Source organism: Protopterus annectens, chromosome 12.part0 (assembly GCF_019279795.1).
Source record: "Protopterus annectens isolate FY-2018-M chromosome 12.part0, PAN1.0, whole genome shotgun sequence".
Lineage (NCBI taxonomy): Eukaryota > Metazoa > Chordata > Ceratodontiformes > Protopteridae > Protopterus > Protopterus annectens.
In genome coordinates this window covers 1,118,787,789-1,118,814,318 of record NC_056746.1, presented here as the reverse complement: position 1 = coordinate 1,118,814,318, position 26,530 = coordinate 1,118,787,789, and the positions used below count along the sequence as shown (strand labels likewise).

The 26,530-nt window shown below is 38.2% G+C and overlaps 1 protein-coding gene across 1 annotated transcript in view; it reads left to right on the top strand.

Annotated features, from left to right (window-relative positions):
- Window positions 1-26,530, top strand: part of TGM5 (transglutaminase 5) — a 302,343-nt gene that overhangs the window by 34,541 nt on the left and 241,272 nt on the right. The window contains exons 4-6 of the mRNA XM_044090126.1: window positions 8,932-9,050; window positions 10,524-10,652; window positions 25,780-25,957. Coding sequence (XP_043946061.1) covers window positions 8,932-9,050; window positions 10,524-10,652; window positions 25,780-25,957 — 426 coding nt within the window. The remainder of the gene's footprint in view (window positions 1-8,931; window positions 9,051-10,523; window positions 10,653-25,779; window positions 25,958-26,530) is intronic.

Below are 26,530 nucleotides of genomic sequence, written 5' to 3'. Positions count from 1 at the left end.
TGGTCAAGCTATAGTACCATGGCCACTTTCTTTATCCTAAGTAGCATGAACAAAGGCCACCTGACAGGGGCAATCTTCATAGACTTCACCAAAGCCTTTGATGTGGTAGACCACCCATTTCTTCTAAATGCGCTTCAGAAATCAGCACAGACTTCCTACTCAGCTTTCCCCATTCTTTCAACTACAGTCTGTACTGTCACCATTCCTATTCTCACTATACATTAACGGCCTCCCATCTCACCTTCCCCAAACCCCAATCATTCTCTGTGCTGAGGATATGGTAATATACAGTTCTAAGCCCTCCTAACCTATCATAAAAAACGAGTTGTATGATGGCCTAAATACGTTAAACCAATGGCTCACACTAAAACCCATGCTTAACACCAATACAAAAAAAAAAACTAATGATCTTTGGCATTAAAAAAAAAAAACTCTCCATTAAATCAGACACCTGGGACATTTTTTTTTTTTTTGCAATTGCAAAGAGACTCTTGAAACCAGACTTTAGATACTTAGTTATCTGGCTGGACCATTCTCTCACATTCCACTTTCACATTGCCAATACTACTAATTCCAAGGTTAATAGTCTTCTATTTGAGGGAAAAAAACACTTTCCTGCCACAGAAGGATGACATTAGTAATGGTGAGCTCCTCCAACAGCTTGAACATGTCCTTCCAATTATTGCAAAATTTTCCAAGGAAAACCAAATCGCACTGCAATCCATTACCAATTAAATTTGTAGATTCATCACAAAGGGAACACAACTGCTTAGTCCCTGCTAAAGCAAAATGGCTTCCAGTAAATGAAAGATGCAGTCTGTTCCTTGCCTCCCTGACCCACAATCTGATGTACCACAATACTTTCATTTTCTTCTCCAACAGTTTCTTCACAAAATGTCATTCTACAGTCTCAGATCACAGTCCTCCCCAATTACCCTTCTCACAAAACTTCACTCTACTGACCACATTTTGTAAGTAATGGCTGCTCAAGCATGAAAGTCTTTTCCAGCTAACATAACAAATATAAAATCTCTGCTGCAAGGGCAATAACTGACTTCAACAAGAGAGTAGCTAGCTGCCTGCACTTCTTTGTTTGTTCCAAAATTGTATCAATTCTTTAAACTTCGGGCATTCAGTAAGAGTTAACAACACCCCAAAACTTCAAAAGTTATTTTGTTTTAAAACAGAAAAATAAAAATCAAGTACATTTGATCAGCGAAAAAGTTTTATTCAGTCGTGATAAGTGCTTTCATCTACATACTGGACCTCATCAGATCATCTTTTGAAAAAAAGAAACAACTTTATTTGTGGATAAAAACAAGGTCATAAATCAAGATTAAAAACAAAATAGATCAGCTGTTCTTGCATCTCTGATTTTGTTTTTCTGATTGCTCATCCTTTGACTCATACTTTGGATGTACAAAAGGGTCCTGGATGCAAAGTAGATGTACCAGAACCACTGTTGATCTTGTTTCTTTAGGTTCCCCCTGCACACATGAGAGACATTACTTTCTACATTAAATTCAGACTACAACTCAAGAAGTTTCTGTTTATAAAAGCATGCTGTAAATGCTTTTCATCTCAAAGTAGCACTTAAACTAACTTAAACTAGAAAGTAATTATTGCCTTCCAGGTTGCAGTCAAATTTCAAATTCACAAAAGGCCTCTTTCATCGTGTTACCACCTCATATTCCCTCCTCTTCTTCCCTGTACTATACCCCCTACCACTCCCCGATCCCCCTTCTTAAACTTTGCTTCCTTGGCCATGTCTACTCCTCTCCCCTACCAAATCCGCATAACCCCTTTTTTTCTCTCTCCACATTCTGGAACAATGTATCTTGTTCTACCATATTGTATCAGATATTGAAAAATGTGTAAATATTGTGTACATACCCAGGTACTAACATTCACTACTTTAACTGCAATACTAACCTGTATTATCCTTTGCATAGTGATTTATTGTTATAAATCTACTGACTGATGTTTAAATTTGATGTATAATTCTGTAGTACCTATATTTTGCAATTTAGTGCCATGTACATTGCCTTTCCTGGGATAACCTGAAAATGGTGTAGCTGAATCAAGACTCTAACCTGTTTAATAAATGCTAAACAACTAACAAACTAGATAACTAACTAAAATAAATGCAAACATACATAAATACATTCTGCAGATACTGAACAAAATCACTGGTGCCACAGTATTATGGTAAAACATCATCTTCCACCAGCATTGTGATCAACTTAATTCATATGGACAGAAAATCAGAAAACAACAGACAGCTCTACACAGAAATAACAGGCAACCTTATGGTCTGAGATAGGTTGTCTATTTGTAAATGGAGACACAAGTGAGTTGAAGAGAAAGCATCTCACTTTGGAGAAAATAATTAGTAATCCTATTTGCAGAGGAGCACAAACTAGGGAGACTATAACCATTGGGATGGAAAGTGACAATTTACTGTATAATTTCTTTACAGGTGACAAAGTAAGAACTGAGTGCCTTAGATCAGCACGTGGTTATCAGCTCTTTTAGTGTGGCAGCAATTCAAGAACAGACTGAATCAAAATTAATTCAGATTACATAACTTTTGTAATTTTGTTTTATAATTGCCATGCTAGGTAATTTTGTTTTATGATTACCATGATATTTAATGGCATAGAGAACCCCATATCCTATTTGTAGAGCAGCTTCAGACTTAGAGGCTGCTTTTGATACTGGTAGACCCGCACTTTTTGAGAAGTGTTAGAATTACCCCACTCTGCTAAGCATTTTTTTCTTGTAACATAAAATGGTCTAGTATGTGAGATGTTGGCACAATGGTCAATGCTGCTGTTTCACAAGGGATCGTATACTTGTTCTGAATGCTAGACTGTCACATCATTTTTCTGACATTTTGGTATCCAAACACGTTTATTGAAGGGCTTCTTTGCCAAAACATGGAAATTACTTTTTTTATGTTAAAGTGAACTTTGGGATTTGCACATAGTACAGTTTGTGATGTTGCCAACTTTCCTGCAGTTGTGTGATCATGGAGTTAGTGTATATATATATATATATATATATATATATATATATATATATATATATATATATATAAATAAGGAAAGAGTGGTTGTGATATGAAAGCCTACCACCCCCTTCAAAACATGCTTATAATGGCTTTATGATGTGCTTTTGTGTTTGCTATATACTAAGTTGTTCCACATGCTTAATTTCATTTGTTGTGAGTGTTCAAAGTGCTGCATTATCACTACTCAGGGACTGTGTGTGTGCATGACTTTACTTTGGACTACCCCATTGTATTCACCATCAATACATGATCACAAATTCTTTTCTCAAGTCCGTGGTTTAATTCTGGCCTTTTTTATATCTGCATGGAGTTCACATATACTACAAATATCCACCTGATTTTGGTATGAAGGCTTCAGGCATTCCTAACCTTTAAACATGTACTGAACAGAGTAATTGGCTACTCTGAATGGTCCCTAGATAGGCATATGTGTAAGGTAACAGATGTTCAGATGCATGCATGCATGGGATGGATGAGGTAATTGATGGAGGAATGTAAATTTTTAACAATGGAACTTGCTATGAAATTATTTATTTCTGAATGTGGCTTTTCAAAATAAAGATGCGCTTTACTACTTCTCATTTTAAAATAAGATTTCTGCAGGAAGACTACCTAATATTTCAGCATTCATTGCATAAACATATTTCACTATTATAACTATATCCACCCACCTATACAAAACACACAGACACTCACACACACACACACACACACACACACACACACACACTCACACACACACACACACACACACACACACACACACACACACATAGCATCTATGTGTGCAGCAAAGGTACAATTCATAAAAATGGATTATACAACAACCCCCTCATTAATATTCCAAAGCGTGCATGCTGATTGGTCAGCGTGCACATTGTAAATCAGAGTTATAGTAATGGAAAAAGGTCCGGTCGCCCGGACTTTTTCCATTAGTATAACTCTTTTTTTTTACAGCAAAGGAGAACGCAAGATCTCCGTTGCTTTTTACAACCTGTCTCGCTATGTTAAACGAGTTTAACATAGCGAGACAGCTTTTAAAAAAAGCAACAGAGCATCTCCATTGCTTTTTTTAAAGCTGTCTCGCTATGTTAAACCCATTTAACTTAGTGAGACACTTTAAAAAGCAACGGAGATCTTGCTTTCTCCTCTAAATAGAATGTAGCAGGTGTCAAAGTCTGATCCACACCTGTATTACCTGCACTCTGTTTTACATTGCTTTTACCATTGAATACACTGTATTACTGGGGCTCTGTTTTACAGTGCTGTCTTACCGCCGAATACACTGTATTACCTGGGCACTGTTTTACAGTGCTGTCAACCGCTGAATACACTGTGTTACGTTCCCCTCCAGGTATTCCTCATCTGGTCTGGTTAGCAAAAATGGGGTTTTGCCCCTTTCTTTCTTTCTTTTTTTAATTTCTTTCTTTATTTTCCTATCATTTTTCTCCCTCACTTTTTTCCCTGAAAGTTTTGCCAATTTAAATTCCTTGAATCTATGTACCAAGATTGCTGTTAATCATATTGACTGGAACCCCACTGTCACAAGCAAACATAAATAACTCAGATTTGTCAACAACTCTGGTACATTAGTACAGAACATATCTGCTGATGTATACATCTCACATTGCTTTAAACGTCTGTTCGTTAGATGCACTCCTTCCTACTACCTTCCTAAGCATCCTAAATAACCACGCCCCCATAAGACTTACCAGAACCAAAGCCCAATCCTCCCCCATGGCTACAGAAAACCACTAGGTCAGAAATTAAAAAAAAAAATAAAGCCTGGGAACACTGGCGCAAAACCAAAACACCCTCAGCTAGACAGAAATTCCTAGAACTACACAATAGAGTCAAAAAGCTAATAAAGGAGGACAAAATCCAATACTACCAGTCTGCCCTAAACTCCTCCCAACACAACCCCAAACAATTTTGGACCTCCATAAACTCCATCCTCCACCCAGGTAAAATCAATACCCCTACACCTAACATTCCTCACTCCTCAGAAAATATTGCTACCTCATTCAACACACACTTCACACAAACCATACTGGCACTAGCTAGACAACACAACCCCCCTCCCCTACACCCCACACCTTCACCCAGTAATCTCCCCACACTCTTCTCATTTTCTCCCATTCCTGCCTCCAACATAAGAAAACTCTTAACTAAACTTAAACCCACCAAATTTGCAGCAGACAACCTCTCAAGTGGATTCCTATAAATTGCAGGTGACGCCCTAGCCTACCCAGTATCAATCTCGATTGACTGATCTCTGTCAGAATGCTACGTCCCTACACTATGGAAAATATCACACATAATTCCCCTTTACAAAGGTGGCCCCTCCACAGAACTAACCAACTACTGCCCCATAGCGAATCTATCTCCACTCTCCAAAATACTAGAGAGATGCATTCGCTCTCAAATCTCAGACCATCTCCTTACTAACAACCTCCTTTCTAATACTCAACATGGTTTCCAACCAAACCATAACACCACCACTGCCTTACTCTCTTTTACTAACACTATCCTTCACCATAAAAACAATGGCCATCTCTCCTCCGCTACTTTCCTAGACCTATCTAAAGCATTTGACATGGTCCCACACAAACAACTTATCTCTGTACTCAATAACCTATCCTTCTCTCAATCAGTCACCAAATGGTTTCAAAGTTACCTGTCTGATCGCCAGCAATCTGTTGTATGGCAAAATGACATATCTCCCCAACTACCTGTCTCTGTTGGTATTCCCCAAGGATCCATCCTTGGACCCCTACTCTTCTCTATTTTCACCAATAATCTAGCCTCTGCCACCAAACATGGCACACTCATACAATATGCAGATGACTCAACCATCATCTGCTCAGCCCAGTCCCTACCCAAACTACAAAAGGTCACACAGGATGCCTTTTCCTCTGTTGAAACTTGGCTATCCGATACCCAGTTAATACTCAACCAAAAAAAACTAAACTACTCATCTTCGAACCCACCAAACATACTTAAAACAACTCTCACTTTAACATCATAGCAAAAGACAACACCACTATCCACCCAACAGATCACACCAAATTGCTAGGAGTTGAAATAGACGACAATCTCAAATTTGACATTCACATAGCCATGATCACAAAAAAAGTACACAAAAAACTAGGAGCCTTATACAGAAATAAGCAACTCCTCACCAAAGCAGCTAGGATTTCAGTTGCAAATTTGCACCTTATCTCCACCCTACTTTATGCCTCTCCAATATATACCAACCTAAGGCAATGCGATCTAAATAAACTCAAGACCTGCTACAACACAATTGCCAAATTTGCCACCAGGGCATCCTACCGCAGTCACCACTGTCTCTCACTTACTGAACTAGGCTGGCTAGAACTCCCTCACTTCCTTCAATGGTATCAACTCGCACTCGCCCACAAACTGGTAAAACATCATCTAAAGGTCTCATCCCTCCAGTATCTACTCCAACCCTATCTCACACCAGACCATTATGATCCAGCAACAAAAATTAATTACAGGTTACTAGAGCCAATAACACTGCTGGAGAAGCACTATTCTCCAGTGCTATAGCCAAATTATGGAACACCCTCCCCCCCACAATAACCTCTGTACATTCATGCACCCACTTCAAAGCTTTACTTAAAGCGCACCTAAAAACATTCTGGCTATGCCCTTGTAACTCTCCCCTCTAAATTCTCCCACTCCATCTACCCTCTACCTCTGTTCCACCCCACAAACTACCTTTGATTACAGCAAGCTCTGTTACTTCCATACCTATCTACTTATTATATGGCAGTAACTTCTTATTGTAACAATTGTTAATATCTGCTATGACTTCGTGGATGGAACAGATGCTAGTTATCTACTGAATGTACTATGTTCTTCATCTGTAACTATGTAATATTTTAATTGCTAGGATTCTTCATCTGTAACTATGTCTGTAATATTTTAATTTGTGGAGCTTTTCTCCCCAGGCCTCCGCTGAAAATGGACCTGCGTCCAGTCGGACATTCCCGGTCATCAAATGTAAATAAATAAATAAACAATAAATAATTCAGGACAGAAAACTGCTACCCATTCATTTCCAACAGAGACAAAAACAAAGGGATGTCTATAACGATCTGATATCTTTACTAGCAAATATACTTGTTAAGAACTGTGCCACATTATCAGGAGACTGCGTCCTTTGCTTTAAAAAGCAAACATTTTATAACATTTTCCTATCATGAAGCATGTAGATTATTGCTAATTTTCTACCTCTGAGGTACTTTCTCATTTTCCTACCAGCAGAATCCACTTTCCTGGAAATCTTTGCTAGGAAGCTATAATTCAAACTGGTATCATTTATGGTTACCACCCGTTCCTCTTTTTTACAATGGAGTCCTGATCTGAGCAGCTGTATTCAACACAAAAGAAAAATGTCCTGATGTTTTTTAAGAGATGTGTGCTTTTTTAGAGAAGTGTCCAAGTGTCTAGTTTTCTTCTAAATATTGGAGAAAACCTTGACATTCTGACTTAGTTGGTCTCAATGACTAAAAGTTGACAGAAGTGAGATCACAAAGTATCAAACTGCCAGTGAAACAATGACTATCAGAGCTCACTCTTTCATTCTTAAATAGTTTTTTTTTCAAAGGAACAAAGCTGCCTGCACTCCCTAATTTGGGTGAACCTGCTCCCCTTATACTCCCTAATACTTATGTTTACCAGCTCTGAGATCACTCTATATTGAAGAAAAGCGAATTCTCTGAGATAGTACAATCATGAACTTTAAAAGCCATTGACAGCATGGCAGTTTAGCACCTTTGCTGTCTCCCTGGTATGCCTTGAAGAAGTGGTGTTGATTATTTTGAAGTGGACCTCTGATGTCTCACTAGTATGCCTTGAAGAAGTGGTGTAGATCATTTTGAAGAGGACCTCTGATGTCTCACTGGCATGCCTTAAAGAAGTGTTGTGGATCATTTGGAAGTGGAGGCATCACACATTGTTATTTAGGGTTCCTCTCCATAGCTGGCTTATGAGTGCTTCATCCCACTAAAGTAAGAAATGCCACAGGATATCATGCTGGAACATCACAGACCCCCCCCCCCCCATACCATTTAAGAGAAGAACAAAATCACAGAGCAGTGATATGCTTTACAAAGCTCTCTCCATCTCTGTTAAAACTGCTGAGTGACTAAAAGCCACAGCTAAAGTCAGGATCAGTATTTGTCCCCCAAACCCTTTCCATCTATCACTTCTGTCCAGATCCCCATCACTGGCTTCACATAAATCTTAGTCTTTCATTTATTTAAGAGCATTAGAATGGTGTACTATACTTGTAAACATGTTAATATAGTAATAATAATCTAAAAATTAGTCTAGAAAGCCTGCAACTTATTACATAGCAGGGTTACATGTATGTTGCTTCAAACCTCTGTTTTAGCAGTGGGTCATAATCAGTAATTAATCCGAAAATATGTTTTAAAGTGGAAGTTCATTAATCTGAAAATATTTTTTAAGGTGGAAGTTCATTAATCTGAAAATATTTTTTAAGGTGGAAGCTGAATCTCTACACATAAATAGTAATGCCCTCTTTGCAAGGCAGAACTTTATGACAGCAAAAGCAAGAATGAGTCAGAGGAGGAGGAATTAATGGAAAAAAGTAGTCAGAAACACTGAAGCTGAGTTCTTGCAGTTACTGCCTAATTTTAACCTCCTGGTTGTGCTCTTCACCAGGTACTGTAAATGCTCAAGCAGATTACTTAAATATTACAGCCCAAGAACTGTCTGTGCACTTACTGAGTAAGAACTATAGATGCAGTTACTATTTTTTTTGGCAGTTACTGCCCATTGTTAACATTTTTGTTTTGTTGCAGAGGATGAAGTGAGTATGACCGATGAAATTCTGACACAGGAGTATGTAATGAATGAGCAAGGTACGCTGTTTTTTGGCTCTACAGATTACATCTCTTCTTCTCCATGGGACTATGGGCAGGTAAGCTGTCATTAATTAATGAGGTTGGGAGTCTGATGTACATTATCTGTAGATAGTTGTGCAGTCCTCAAAGAGCTGACAGAGACATACCTGTCAACTGTCCAGATTTTCACAGAATGTGCAGAATTTTGCCTCACATTTTTGGTCTGTTCATCATAATTTTTTGGTTTTCTGGCAAATTATTGGCAAAATCATTGAGGATGGAAGTCAGAAAATAAAGACAGGCTTTTGAGTTTCAAACTTCATACCCTTAAGAAAATTCATGCTAATGGAAAACCTGGTATTCTGCTAACTTTCTAAGTTTATGAAAGCAATATATAGAAATGTCCCTATTTTTCCACCTTTGTCTCCCATTATTTCTGTCTTTATCCAGATTTCTTGGTCTGTGAGGTTGAGAGGTATGGCCAGTGACAGACGTCAGTAAACAATTAGTTCATTATTTTGGATGGCTAAAATACATTGATCTAAAATAAATAATCATTGTTGCCACTTATTCAGCACTGAAGAATATATGTATGCATAAATGTATGATCTCGGATAAATAATATCTTCAGAGACCTTAATCTAAATTTATACCAATAAAACGTATAACGTGCAGAAGAAATATACTTCACTTAACAATATAAATCAGTTTTTATACTGTGTTTCTGATATATAATATCTGTGATTTATAAAACATGTAAAAGAATTTCACTTGTTTGTAGTAGGTTTATAAAGTATGTTGCAGATTTTTGTTTTTATTATGTATGTTTTTTTGTTTTGCAAGACAAGCCAAATGACTCCCTTCCTGCACTCAGATGACCCATTTGTTTCTCAAGGTATTAGGGAGTGAGTCAGTCTGCAGGTCCCGCAGACTGTCCTATACCCACTATGCTGGCAGCCAGCAAGCTTTACTACAGCTACCTCAAGAGGTGCATGCATGCTTCTGCACATGCTCAACCTCCCAACCAAGATGGAAAGTGCCTGAAGTACTGACATGCTAGGTTCTTCACACTGAAAGTGACACACCAGCACATTCTGCAGGTGTCATCAATGCAGAAGCTGATCTGCCTATTTCCCGCAGGCTAGGCGAGCCAGTGTCAGCCACTCACTCCCAACTTCCCCTACCGAGTCCTTCCAGTGCTCAAGCAACTAGTTGGATTGGGTCATCTGGGGTGTAGTCCAGGTATTATCGCTCTGTGCCACAGGGCTTGGTTCTACAATATGTTGTTGTTGTGCTTAACTTACTGTGTCATATGTTTTCAATGCTTGAATAGGTGCCTGTCCAACGACACTTAAGGAAACTATTCTGCTTCTTTTCTTTAATTTGACATAATCCATTTAAAACAAAAATATAAAGATTTCTGTCTTGAATTACTAGCATGCAAGGAGTTGTCTTTGTGAGATTGAATGCACCTGTCTTTAGAATAAAATGCATGTCTTCGTTTAACTAGATATTCACTGTAAGTTCTCTTTTCCTCTTCCCTTTGATAGTTTCAAGAAGATGTTGTGGACATCTGCCTTAAGTTGCTAGATTTGAACCCAAAGTACCTAAAAAGTCCCAGCAAGGACTGTGCACGACGGGGTGACCCAATCTATGTCAGCAGAGTAGTGAGTGCAATGGTAAGGAATGGGAACTACATGCAAGATATACTGCTTGTTGGTGTATAACACCCAATCTGAACTGTTTGTTAATGCTCATTGTTTCACATATATTACATTCTGGCGGCAGAAAAAAAAAAAAACAGAACTACCCATTTTCATCTACAATGCCAATGACTGTAAAAACCAACACTGTGACTGTTTAGCAGAGGGGGCAAAGAATTGCAATACAGCTACTGATTTTCTGAAAGGTAAATATTTTCATATGAGAATGCCCCTCCTTTCAAATCTGCAACAAGGCCACTACATAAGTGACTATAGGTGTACTATATTAAGAAAAAGCACATAAGTAGACCATGTAGATCATGCATACTGTTTAAGTGCATTTTATTATCGGAATGGCACAGTCATAGGAGTATATGTTATACTGGGTTTACACGACTTCATTGAATTTTCAGAAACTTGAAATTCATATGGTTGAGACCATATGATTGAGTTTCTGAAAACTTGAAAAAAAAATCTATGTTTTTGAAGGGGGTGGGAGCACGCTCCTCTGTTCCCCCATGTGGGCTGGGCTGCATCCCCAACACTCCCTGTAAATTATATAAACAAACTGTGAGATCGCACTACAGTGCAGAAAAGGATAAATTCCCCGATTCCCACTGTACCACAATCTACATAGAACTGATTCAAAGGGGAATTTACCCTTTTTCCCCACTATCATGTGATCTCAGAGTTGGTATATATAATTTAAAGGGGGCAAGGGAGTGTATAGGGGTTTGCTCCCCTGCAAAACACAGATTGTTTTTTTTTTTCCTTCTATTTTGAAGTTTTGGAAACTCAGTCATATGGTCTTGAGCATATGAGTTGTGAGTTTCTTAAAACTCGATGAAGTCATATAAAACCGTTATATTACAATCTGGTTTGTATTAATGGATGCTGCGTACTTTCACTGTAGTGAATAGTAAAGGTCAGTGTACCAGATTACTCCATTTCAGTTTTAAAGACATAAGTATATGCTACTCAGACTAAATATACTATTTTTACTCCTTTGATATGAGATAGGCAAAAGTCATAGGATGAATACATCACATCTAAAGGTCTGTTGCTGTGATGGCTTTCTCACCTTCTGCAAATATCTCAGCTTTGGCATTGGATGAAGTGTCTCTTAAACTTCTGACTCACAAATTTGCATTGTATACTCCTGTGAAGTGTCTAATTAATTTTTATTAGTCTGTATATTTCTCTGACACAGTCTTCTTTTTTTTTTCATTTAAATCAGTTTCTTCAAGGTTGTGAGCACAGTTCCACTGGCCCTCAGTTGATCACGTTGCCTTTAGGATGTGATTGGGCCTGTATGTTCAGCAATCACACTAGGCATCTACATGGGTTCTTATCCTGTCATAGCTTGGTGGTACACTGAATCTGATTCATGCAGAGGTCTTTCTTTACAGGCTTACAGTGCTAATATTGCTGTAGTTATGGTTGTTTCTCACAATAACACGTATGATTAGGCAATGCATTGTTCTAATATACCTATTTAAAGAATACCTCTGTAGGTGGCTAACTTGTAGCACAGGCAGTTGTGGTCCTGTGCCATAACGTTGTACATGACTGACCTATAATACAGGCAGATATAGTCCTGTACTGTAATTCTGTAGTTGACTGACCTGTAGTGCATGCAAGTGTGGACCTGTACTGTGACTCCTTAGATGACTGACGTGTAGCACATGCAGGTGTGGTCCTGGACTCTAATTTTGCAAGTTACTGACCTGTAATATTGTTAACTGCAGTCCTGTTCTGTAAACTCTGCTGACTTACATGTAGAATAGGAAGGTATGGTCCTGTACTGTAACTCTGTAGGTGACTGACCTGTAGTACAAACACATGTGGTCCTGTGCTGTGACTCCTAAGGTGCCTGGTCTGTAATACAGACAGGTATTGCCTGTACTGTAATTCTGTTTATTAAGTCCAATTATCCAGGTTTTCCTTGAAGGTAGCAAGAGTGCTACTTTGCTTAAAATATAGTGGAAGTTGGTTGCATAGGTAGGATATATGTTTGAATATGACTTTGTCATGTTAACATGTCTTATTTATTTGTTGTTGAAAGTTTAGTTCCTTTAAGCTGAGATTTGAGGAAGCATTGCTTCTCAATAAATCGAAAGTCAAATGCTACCAGAACTTTCATGGCATGAAAGACTAGTCATAGGTCCCCCACATAGTATATTATGAGATGCTGAGTATAGAGAGAGTGCTGAGAGTCTGTCTTACTTAGATTTTTTAGTTAGGAACTTCTGTAATCTCTCAAGTTGAGTGATATGTTTTTAATAAATACATTCCAAAAATGGGTATTTTATTCAATAATGGGTCTGGTGAGATACTAGTAAGGTGGAATTAAAACTTCCTTGGATCTAGATGAGATGACTTAAAAATTAGATGAACCAGACAGAAGGCTTTCCTAACTACTAAGGAGTCATGGTGGTCAAAAGATAAGGCATTATTAACAAGACTGCTTAGATATCCTGCAACAGTGTCTAATTGGAGGGGTGTGTTGCCTGTATATTAAATGGGAACCTGTTTTTTTCTACAGAAATTAACCATAGTACATTTTTAACATTTAATTTGAGACCAATGTCCTTGCATCAGTTGTTAACATGGTCTTATGCACATTGGAGCAATTGTGAGCCAGAGGAAGAGCAAAAGAAAATTCTCAATTTAGAGTTATCTGCATACTTAGATAACTGTTGTCCCTGAGTGTTGGGTTGCATGTCTGTAAAACAGATGCCAAATAAGAGAAGACCCAGTACTGAGCCCTGCTGTACACCACTGGTAACATTTTTTGCATTTAAAATCGGTACCTGTGACTTTCACTATATAGAGTCCATCAAACAACCAATTAGCTATCTGGCACACAGCATAAGGATTTATATTCAGATCTACAAGTTTGTCAATAATGCCTGCATGGTGAATAGTGTGAAAGCCCTTCGCCAGCTCCTAACAAGTTTTAAGTACTGCATAACCACTATACACTGTTTCTGTGACTTTTTCAAAGAAATTAATGAGGTTAAAAAACAGGTTCTTCCTTTGAAACAGCCGAGGGTTCAGGCTTAACAGATTTTCAATGTTTAAATTAATGAGGTATGAGATAGTACATTCCATAACTTTACAAATGAGGCTAGTGAAACTAATGGTTCTATGGTTACCAGTGTCTGTTGGGTCACCTGTGTGCAACAGCATTACTATTTTTAAGGCTGCAGTAAACTAACCACTTGAGATGCTTTGATTAAAGGGATTAAGTAGGGGTTCAGATATGGCATATTTGGCACTGATAATCAGACAACATGTTATTTTACTTGGGCCCAAGGATGAGGCGTTCTTCACTTTTGAGAGGGCTGACAGGATTTGATCCACAGAAATTAAAGGGAGTGGCAGTGACTGTGGAATTCACTGAATAGCAATAACTATAGGTGGAGTAAAATTTGCACTAAATTTGTCAGCTAGGATATTAGCTATTTCCTTTGTTTCAGGATGAGCAGTGTTATTGGGGACTAGCTCCAAACATTGTTCGATACTGGTTCTTAACTTCCTGGCATAGTTAAAGGAAGATTTGATTATTTTTGTTTTTTAGTGACTGTTTTAACTTCATATTCAGCTTCAAGCTTTCTAATGGCTCCCTTAAGCTCTTTACTACTTTGCTTAAGTGTGTTCTTAAGGTAGGTAAATGTACTGCAACTTTGTAGATGACTGACTTTTAACACAGACAAATATGGTCCTGTACAATAGCTCTATAGAGGAATGACCTATAGTAGAGACATGTGTGGTCCTGTACTTTAACTCTGCAAAGTAACCGACCTATAGTAGAGCTATGTATAGTCCTGTATTGTAACTGTAAGGGTGGCTGACCTTTAGTATAGTTAATTGTAATACTGTACGTTAACTCTGCAAGTGAGCAAACTGTAGTCCAGTTATGTGTGTCCTTTACTGTAATTTAGTCAGTGAGTGGCCTATAATACAGACAGATTTTTCCTGTACAGTAACAGTAATAATAGTATTAAAACAAAAAAACTTAACCTTCCACATCTACCACTGTATTTGACATTGTTTTTTATTCCAGCCTTGGACATACCCTTCTGTTAATCATAGGTAGCAAGATGACTTTGTGTACTATAGGAAGGGATTATTTCAGTTTACTTAATAAAATGACCAAATTCTGCTGAAACTAGATACCATTATCTATAGATATATATTCTGGTAACTCATAAGCAGAAAATAATTGTTTCTACTTATTATAGCTTTCATTTAATCCAATATATACAAAACACTGCTAACATTTTAAATATTCATCCACTACAATCATGAGAAAACTGTTAGTGAAAAAAAACCTACAAAATCAGTTGCAGTCTTTTGCAGCATCCTCCTTGAAATTTCTAAGGATGTAATGATGCTTGTCAAGGCATGTTCTTCTTCAGCTGATATGTAAATATTCTTAATACATGTGCTTAATCACATTATCTAACTGTGGCCATTACACAAATGTCTATGCCAGGTTCTTCATTTTCACAATACTAGGCATGATTTCCAGCATAGAGTTAAATGGACTCCTTTTCTTAATTTCCATGAAATAATAATTCTGATTTCCCAGGCAGGGAAAACAATATTTCCATTAATAATTCAATGTTTCTTTTAAAATACATTTTTAATATCTTATTCATGTTATATGGCCAGCATTCTTTTGTGAAGTTTAGTACTTTCAATGGTTCCTTGTAATTTCTAATCATTCTTTTTTTGTTTTTATTGGATTTTCAATTTGTAAAATAATCACAACAATATTTGCAGTCAGAGATTTGTGAACATAATAAATAAATAAATAAATCAACTAAACCTCACACACAAAAGAAAAAAAAAACAACTATTTATAGGAGTGTCCATTAACCATCAAATCATTCAAGTTATATTACATTAAATCTAAAATGCAGTTATTTTTGCTTGTCAAGCAGCTCTCTAAGTTTTATCCATGCATTGTAGCAAGAGGTCACCCTGGTTATTCTTGACTTAATTGTAGTGATTTCCAGGTGACAGGCTTCAGTTGCAACATTTCTAAACTCTTTGAAGGAGGCTGTTGATTCGTTCTTCTAATTCTGAGTTATAATCTTTCTTGCTATAGATAGTATAGATGACAAAATGTCATATTTCATTTTTTAACACATATAGGAATAGAAGTGTTAAAAAGAATTAGTGATTCAGATAAAAAATAATCTTCAAAACAAGCCTGTAAAAAGAGATTAATGCTATTCCAATAAGGCGTTAAGACAGTATAGTAAAAAAATGTATTGCCAATCCACTTTAAGTTCTTGTTTACATCTCCAACAAACTTGTTTTTGCTTCAGTTTTATGTGGTGTGAAGAAAGATCTATGCAAGAATTTCCAAATAAAGAGATTCCATCTAAGAGATGAAGTTATATATTTAGAAGATATTAGAATTCATTTTTATATGCTTCACTCAGAGGTCTGTTATTAATTTGGGTAAAATAGTTTCAATAATTGTCATTGCAATTTTTTGTTTCTCTCCTCTCAACGCTATATAATTTAGATACTAGTATAAATGCTGTATGCTTCATTTAAGGGAAACTAATAATATTTTGTTATGCCTTATTAAAAATTATTCTTAATTATCTGCAAATTAGACAAGCATAAGACAGGAAAAAAAGAAATTTGATTACCTTACATTAGTAGACTGCTTGTTGATTTTCTGATTCCTATTTATGTTATACTTGAGCATATTGTCATTTCATGTTTTGCTGGTAAAGATATGTAAAAAAGTAAACTAAGCTTGTTCACATAAAAAGAAAAAAAAACAATCGTTGACATCTTATTTCCTTTGTGAATAAAATTTGTAAAGAAAAGGGAAAAGAAAAGCTCTTTATTTTCCCCTTAATTTCTTCTTTTTCTCATTTGTCTTATTTCCATTTGTCTTTTTAATGATATAATGGACCAGTCCATATCCTTTGTTTGCTCAAACATTTTGTTAGCTTGTAGATATGACAATGCAATGTCAAGATCTTCAAAGAATTTAAAGAAATAAAGAAAATTTTTCAGCCTGGCTGGGAACAGTAAATGTACGTTTATCTGCTTTTTCTTAAGTTCTGTTATAAGGGGAAGAAATTGTTTCCTTTTAGACATCACTGTTGCTGAATAGTCATTATCAAAATGAATAACATTTCCTTCTGCTTTAAGTGGTGACTTAGCCCAGGCAGTTTTGAGTACCGGTTCTTTATCCTGAGATGAAATACATTTAACCATGATGGACCTTGGGAAAGTACTGAACTTTGATACAGGATTAACTAGAGATCTGTGTGATCGCTCTATATCAAAAGAGAGAGCTTCAGACAAATCTAAAGTTTTAGGGAGCCAGGTAGACAAGAAATCCATCATATTGTTACCTTCTGTTCCTTCTGGTAGACCAAAAATACGAATGTTGTTCCTACAGGACCTGTTCTCAAGGCCATCAATTTTAGCTAGTAAAGAGTTGCTCTGTTTTAACAGGAATTCAATATTGTTCTCTCCTTCACTTAGTCTTCCTTCCATATCATTCAAATAGTACTCAGTGCTGGAAGTCTGGTTTCTCTGTAACTGTGGAGCTTCACTAATATGTTCCATTTGCTTGGAACAGTTTTTCTAGTTTTAACAGTTTAAAGTCATCTGTTTTGGTGTCCAGTCTATCTATTTTCAAAGACAATTCTTGAATATTAGTCAGTAATGACTGAAGCTCTGTTTTGAACATAGAGTCTTGCGATGCTTCCTTTGTATAACTCATGGTGCTGCAGGATACAGTCAAGAAATTTCTCACAGATTTTAACAGGAAAATTGTTGAATTTTCAGAATTTTTTATAATCCCTTAGGACACCAAAGTTTATCACAATTCACTTAATTGAGTTGTTTAGGATTATTTAGAAATAAAATTTCCTGTCAGGAACACATGTAGCAGCAGAACAGAAGAAAAGTGTTGCTATCCTAGTCTCGTCCTACCCCCCCATTTCTAGTCATTCTTTATACCATTTTATCTGTTACTAGAATTACTCCAAAATGATCTCCTGGAATGTATATATTGCTGCTTATCTTTGTTTACTTTATCAGTAAAGTCTGGTAATAAAATTCTCAGGACATCATCTGCATTCTTATTTCATTTAATCATTCTGCATTCAGCATGCTAAAAAATTGCTAACAATGTGATTTTTCTTCTCTAAATATGACCTACTACCATCACGGGCAGATCTGTATGCTTAATAAAGTATCAACAGTAGTTTATGAGCAAGAGATATTTTGGAAAGGTTATGAATATTTGTATAAAGCAGAGAGGTGTGGAAACAAAGAAAGAGCACAAATGGACATTTTTATGAAAGACTTAATTATGTTAAGGTTAGAGGAAAATGAGGCTCAATGTTTAACAGCCAAGATAGGAAGAGATGAGATAAAAATAGTAATATGTAACCAATTAACAAGGAATTCTCTGGGAACAGATGGTATTTCTAAAGAAGTTTGGAAGTTGGGAGGGAAAGAAGTTATAAATATCTGGATGATTTAGTTTAATGGTGTTTTAAAAATGTGTGTGTGTGTGTGGGGGGGGGGGGGGGTACCAGCATCTTAGTGGCTGCATTACCTAAACAAGGTAAAGACCATTCAGTCCCAACTGCATATAGATCAATTTCACTTTCAAACCATATTTATGTCTATACTAGCTAAGAGAATGACAAAGGTGTTTCCATAATTGATAGATGCCTCAATGCTGTTTTGTGGAGGAGAGACAAATATTTGCCAACATTACTTGAATGATGATAATCCAGAGGGAGGCACACTGTAAGAAAATGTCACCATTGCTGGTTGACCTTGAAGCAGAAAAAGCATTCAGTACAGTCATCTGGGATTTTATGAGTAGGGCATTAGCAGCATTTGCATTTCCTTACAGAATAACAGGGTTAACTAGAAACATGTATGAATGGTCAGGAGCAAGAAATGAGGTGGGAGGAACAAGGCAGGGGTGCTCTTATAGGTTCATAGGTTGGTACTAAGCTATCAGCCATAGGGCCTATACAAGCCTAGCCATAACAATTCCCTGGCTATTTCTTCCCACACTATTTACTTCCCTGGACCCCTGTTTAGCAGGGATAATTTCCCCCACAAAGTGGGACAGGTAGTAACCCTACCACAAACGTATGTCCAGCGATGGATTCACATGTACTTCTTTTCCCCCTTTGTTATTTGTTTTATATTTAGAGCCACTGGCAAAGAAAATAAGGGACTTGTAAAATTTAAGGACATAAATGGTATGCCAAGAAATGTTAGCTTTATTTGCAGATGATAATATTTTGTCCTTGAAAAATCCGGAAAAGGACATTTTGGTATTATGGAACATTTTGAGACAGTTTCAAGTCTTTTCAGGATATAAAATTAATGAAGATAAAACAAAGATTAGAACAGTAAACTATGCAGCCACCTATGAATTGGTCGAACAATACCAACATTTATTGGGACATGATGAGATGAAGTATTTAGGTATATGAATTAAAATATTCCAAGGGTAGCCCTACCAGGTACAGGGAGTTTTAGACTACATAGAAATAGTGATCATAGGGGTACACAAATCCATCCACATTGATAAGGTCCTGATAACATTATGGGATGTGCACTTTTTGGGGTACAGCATAATAATGTGGTGTTAGATGACCAATGCCTCAGGTTATTTACCTAATTAAACATAATGTAAATAATGAGATATAAAATGTAGTTCTATGTCTTTAACAGAGAGTGCCCCATTCTCTCTCTCTGCACTGATAATATAAGTGTAGAGTGGACCTTTAAAACCCGAAGCAAATGCTATAGGTTTATGTTTGTCTAAATAGAAAATTACACAATATTGTATTTTAAAAAAATAAAGATATATTTTTTAAAAATATAAAAAAAAACATCATTAGTGGGCTATAGGCATGAAATGTGATACAGGTAAGTTCTTTGGCAACTCACTTTAGTAAAAACAAAATCTAATATGTAAAATATTTATTTTACATTTGCATCATCTTAAAAGTACTCAATTGTATTTATTACTGCTTGGTGTAACTCATTCTAAGCCTTTTGGTTTAAACACTTGGGCTTCGGACCAGTTGTTTTGCACTGAGAGGGTTTGTGGTCTGCACTGTAGTGGCAGAACAGGTAGCTTACATCCTTCTAGGTTGGGAACTGCTGATTGAGGGCTCAGTGTCTGTTATTCTAAAAGTGTATTAATTCTGGTTTAAGCACTTGGGCTTTCAGGCCAGTTATTTTACATTAAGAGGGTTCGTGGTCTGCACTCTTGTGGGAGGAGAGGCTGGACTCTGCCCTTCTGAGCTGGGAATTTCTGGTTAAAGGCTTATAGTGCATGCATATCTGAACTGCTTCTTACTGAAGTTGGTGCGCCTTGTTTGCTGTGGCATAGACTGGATTCAGGCCTGCTGGATCTAGCTTTGTTTGTGTAACTTGAGCACTAATCCAGGCATTCTCTAAAGTATTCAATTGTATTTATTACTACTTGGTAGTAACTTGTGTAGCTATCATTCTAAGTCTTTTGGATTAAGCACTTGGGCTTCAGACCAGTTGTTTTACATTAGGAAGGTTTGTGGCATGCACTGTGGTGGCAGGACAGGTAGCTTTCATCCTTCTAAGTTGGGAACTGCTGATTGAGAGCCCAGTGTCTGTTATTCTTAAAGTATATTAGTTCTGGTTTAAGCACTTGGGCTTCAGGCCAGTTATTTTACATTAAGAAGGTTCGTGGTCTGCAATCTTGTGGGAGAAGAGGCTGGACTCTGCCCTTCTGAGCTGGGAATTTCTGGTTAAAGGTTTATAGTGCCTGAATATTTGAACTGTATCTTACTGAAATTGGTACACCTTGTTTACTGTAGCATAGACTAGATCCAGGCCTGCTGAATCTAGCTTTGTTTATATGCTTGTTGTTTATTTGCTTGTTATTTCCCTGGAACGCTAATTCCACCCAATACGCGGCTTCTCAGTGCTTCTGTGGATCACTAGTGATATCTGCATTGCTTACTGTACTTATTTCCTTGTTTCACTTGAAAGAAAGTTACTGTTTGTCATTTTTGCATTTAAGTTACCTGTAACACATTGCACTTAAGTTACCTGGCACTTGCTCGCTAAAGCAATTATATAAGTCAGCACTAAAAATTAAAAGCACTACACCCTCACTCCCCACTGGCCCTTGTTTTCAATTATTAAGGAATTCCCAATATTATTCTAGCATGTCCAAAGGTCAGTTGTCAATCTCCTCTCCGGTCCAGTTGGTGAATCTGGGAATCTTGAGGCAATGTTACAACTGCCTCATGTACACAGTCAACCCTCTCCTCCTCCCAACAAATTCCAACACATGTGAGAGATGCAACCATATAGCCAAACTGGAGGCTAAGCTCTCTCAACTCAGTACTGGCATAACCAGTCAGGAGGAGAAGGAAACCACACTCACTACAATTCCAGTCTCACATAGACCTACCACGACAGCAAACCAAACACATAATCACACAAAAACATACCTGGAGGCTCTAAATAAAGATCTGCCTAAGCAGCAGAGACCTCCAAAGCAGACACCCAAGCAACCGCTACCCCAAAATAAAACACATGCAACACATATCTCACAAAGCCAGTGTGCCGAACAGTCACAGCCCTTAAGACTAAACAACACACCTGATACACTTGTAATAGGTGACTCTATCATCAGGCACACTGACGTCCCGCTCACCAGGCTGAACAAGGAGAGGGTCACGGTGAGCAGCCTGTCGGGCGCTAGGATCCGCCACATAACACAAGCACTCAGGTCACTCCAAGGCAAGTACAAATATGACTCAGTCATTGTCCATGCTGGTGTGAATGACCTGAGACGTACTTCCCTGGACTACATGAAAAGAGACATAAAGGAGCTCTCTGAGCATGTAGCCCAGGCCGGTATGACCCTGACCTTGAGTAGCATCTTACCCTCACCAAGAATGATGCCACAATATGAAGACAAGATGATCAATTTTAACAATTGGCTTAAGTACTGGTGTCATTCAAAGGGGATCCAATGCCTGTCAGCTTGGGATGATATGCTCGACAAGCCACAATGCTTCGCTAGGGACGGCTTGCACCTGTCACCCCTGGGCTTTCGGATATTGGCAAAGGCTCTTGCTACCCCCATAGTGCCTTTTTCAGGCAAGGCTCAAAAGACAAACCCACCTCCATAGGTATCACAAGGGATAAGAAACTAAGAGTAATGCTACTCAATGCCAGAAGTCTAAACCTCAAGATGAATGCACTCAAAACTCTCCTTAGCATGGAGAACATCGATATCTGTGCAGTAACAGATACCTGGTTCAGGGCTCCCGAGAGCACCCCAGCACTACCAGGTTATACCTCATACCATGCTTTTTGGCCCCAAAACTTGGACCGAACCACAAAAGGAGGGGGAGTATCGATATTCATCAAAGATACCCACACCTCCAGGTTGGTGGCAAAGCATGAAGCATCAGAGACTATCCATGTGCAACTAACAGTGGGTAAAACTGCCTTCCAGTTTATAGCCTGCTACAGACCACCCTCCCAAACCCAGGAACCCCACTCGGCCTTTCTGAGAACACTGGAAAATATGAAGATCTCTCCAAACACCATTATAATGGGTGACTTCAACTACCCAAACATAGACTGGGAGCATTACTCTAGCTCCAACACCCTAGCACAAAGGTTCCTAGAATTTATAAACTCAAATGCTATGGAACAACTTGTTACCACTCCCACAAGAGGGGAAAACATACTGGACCTGATCATCACCAACATGGGGACTCTATGCTCCAGACCAGAAGTGTATCCCTCACTGGTAAGATCAGACCATAAACTAATCTCACTGGATATTCACATCCCGACCCCACCCCCTGCCCAGAAAACCACAGTGAAAAACTTCTCTAAAGCAAATTTCACACTCCTCAAAACTGAGGTGGAATCCTTCAAAGCCCCTGGGCCTGTGGAAAATATGGCCCAGACCGCAGAATCCTTTATAAACGCATTCTACAAACACCTTCAGGAATGCATGGATCATGCGATCCCAAATAAAACCAAGACCCAATCCTCCAAAGGCAGACGTCCTGTCTGGTGGACCCCAGCCATAAACAAACTATACAATAGAAGGAGGAAGCTACTAAATGATAGAGCAAAATCCCAAAAAGGGAAGGCATCACTGATCAGTATTAGCAAAAAACTACGGGCACTCATAAAATTGTCTAAGGCCAGCTTCGAGAGAAAAATTGCACAGGACACTAAGGATAATCACAAGGCTTTCTTTAGTTATGTTAGGAACCTGGGTAGTAATTCCCAGATATGCTCAGAATTAGTCCAAAATGACAAAAAATACACTGAACCCACAGACATTGCCAACATCCTAGCTGACAGGTTCAGCGCAAACTTCCCCCTCCGCACCACACCAAAAGGGCAAATATCTATCCCAGCAGAGTGCTGCCCCCCTGACATCTCAGATGCTCAGGTAAGAGCCGCCCTCTCCAAGCAAAAAACACAGCATCAATGGGACCAGACGGTGTCCTGGGCTGCGTCCTACATGAACTCCAAGAAGAGCTAAACCCAAACATAAAACTCCTGTTCAATCTCAGCTTTACTACAGGATATGTGCCCAAAGAGTGGCGTACAGCAACAGTGGTCCCTCTCCATAAAGGTGGTGCCTCAACGGATCCTGGAAACTATCACCCCATAAGCCTGACTAGCTTGGTCTGCAAAGCTATGGAAAGGATCATCATGGACCTCATAAATAAAGATATTGGGGACCTACAGACACTGGATCCTACCCAGTTCGGCTTTGTTAAGGACAGATCCTGCCTCTTAAACCTGGTTGATTTCTTTGAAACAGTCACCAAGGCCATTGACGAGGGGAAGGTGGTCCACACAGCCTACCTGGACCGTGCAAAAGCCTTCGATACAATACCCCACTCGGGCATTATAGATAAGCTCACCAGCTTAAATATAAACCCGCATGTCACTAGATGGATTGCAAACTGGCTCAAGGACAGAACCCACATGGTTAGAATTGCTGGAGCCATGTCAGACTCCAAACCAGTTACAAGTGGTGTCCCACAAGGCTCAGGCCTGGGACCTCTCTTGTTTGGTATATATTTCTCGGAGGTACAGGCTAACACGGAAGGACTGTGGCTGACCATGTTCACAGATGACTGCAAACTGGGCACCATAATCGACTCTCCAGCCGACACAAGCATCCTCCAAAAGGGCCTCATAGAAACAGACAACTGGTGCCAGATCCATGGCCTCAAGCTAAATGCCAAAAAGTGTATAGTCATCCCCTTTGACAAAAACAAAGTGCCCACAAATTACCACATAGGTGGTAATCCATTAAGTACAGAATAAGTAATTAGGGACCTGGGGACCCAAGTTGATAGCAATCTCTCATTTGACAACCACGTGGCCAAAGTGGTTAGAAAAACATTTTATATAGCCCACCTAATCATGAAGGGATTCACATCTAGATCAGGGGAGGTCATCGTGCCACTTTACTCATCCCTCATCAGGCCCATAATTGAGTACAATGCCCCTTTTGGGATGTACCTTACCAGACACCTGCAGCAACTGGAAAGACCCCAAAAGTACCTCACCAAGAGGATCAAAGGGCTCAAACAGATGCCATATGCTGCCTGGTTAAAGAAACTCCAGCTCTACTCAGTGGCATACCACCTGTTCAGAGGCGATCTGTGCCTGACGTATAAAGCCATGTCCAACCCGGAATTAATGGACATGCTGCACCTCAGAAAATCCAAATCCCATCGAGCTACGCACTCGAGAGACTTCAACCTCAGCACTGAAATAAATAGGACATGCTGGAGGGACAGATTCATAACCCAGAGGCTCCCTTCACTCTGGAATAAAATCCCAGTCCAGGTTAGGCAGAGTCCCTCATTGACTCTCTTCAAAAGGAATCTTGATGAGTGGATGGGAGATCGTAGGTTTACCCCGGGTATCACTTCTGTGTCACTGTTAGACAGAGGCACAGTATACTAACCTCGAAAAAGGGCATAGCAAAATAAATTTAAAATGGGTGGTGAAAGCCAAACACATTCTGGCTAGGCTTATAAATGCCCTAGGGCAGATAGCCTAGTATGAACCTATACACCTATGAACCTATAAATAAATGCATTAATTTTGTCAGTTGTTTTCTGCTAAATAACTTTAGCAACTTTTACTATTCTGTTTTTATTTTTATTTTAGTTATTCACATTTTAAAAGATTACTATTTGATATGTTTGCACAAACCACTTTCTTGTTCATAGCAATCTACTACTGTTTTGTTTCAAGGTTATTCACATTTGTTTATCAAGAAGTGGGGTAGGTGTATTTTTTCTGCCTTTTAGCAAAATACCACTCATTTTGTAGTATTTGTGATGTAGAAAACTATTTTTGTTCACATTTAAGTTATATTTTTCAGTTCTACATTTAGTCATGTTTGCTGATTGAAAATGAAAATATGTTAAGCTTTTTTCTTTCACTCTATAATCACTACATATTAACATATGAAACACTACTAAGGTTAAAGGTAGCTTGTGCCAGATATGGTGACTAACACACGATTGTATCGTTTTCAGAATTAAAGTATTTGTCTGTTAACATAGTACTGCTGACAATTTTGTATTATTAGAGAAGTGGCAATGCTCACTCTTCAGATGCTTTGAAATTGAATGAATTTTGACAGATGCCAGTGGATAGGGGGCCTGCAGGTGCTGCTAGATGATTCACCAATCAAAAAAGCAATTACTAAGAGATGTTCTGAAGATGATTAATTGTTGAAGAGTAGACAGCCAAGCACTCAACAAGCTGCTATGTAAATTAGTGAACTATTTCACTGCAGGAAATACGTTTGGTATTTCACCTGACCGCACTAATGTATGGAAAATGTGATTTACATTTTACACCCACTGATATTGCCTAACTATGCAAACACAGCCATGTATACTTAACATTTATACATTCATATTGATGATCAAATATATTCATGTAATCTTTTAAAATAATTTTAAGAAGCTAAGAAAACTAAAAAAAAAATGTGATTCTTCTTCTTCTTCTCTAGGTCAACAGTAATGATGATAAGGGAGTTGTGGAAGGAAGATGGCACGGAGATTACAGCGATGGGGTTTCACCAGGAACCTGGAGTGGGAGTGTACCCATCCTTCGCAAATGGTATAAGTCTGGCTATAAACAAGTCAAATATGGTCAGTGCTGGGTATTTGCTGCTGTCCTGTGTACAGGTAAGAAGTGATCTATGCCATGATTTATAGCTATTTGTTGAAAACATGAATGTCCAAGATTATTATCTACTGGACTACATTTAATTTCCCCAAAGGCTAGATACGCATTCCCTTCTTCCTGCCCCAGTTCTTCAACAGAAGAGCAGAGGAAAAATGTCTGTGATCAGATAACTGGAACTCCTGAAATACAGGAGCCAATCAGGTCCCATCTCTGTAACCTGCCTCTAACCCTCCTTCTTCACATTAAGTTATGTCCATGTATGTAATTTATTCAAGTTATACTACTTATTAAATTTCTTATAACAGAAAAAAATAAATCTTTTTTTTCTTTTAAACTGTAGAAAACTGCTTGCTACAAACATAAGAAGCAGTTGCTACAGTCTATGCTCGATATGGAGTGCCACAGTGCTCAGCTTTTACTTAAAAAAAAATATTCGTTTTCTTTTTACTTTTAAACTGTAACAAACTGATGCTACAATGTAGCAAGCTGTTGCTACAGACAGTTAGACCATGCACGGAGCACTATAGCACTCTGATTTTACTAACAAAAAAAAAAAGGCAACCTGTAAATAG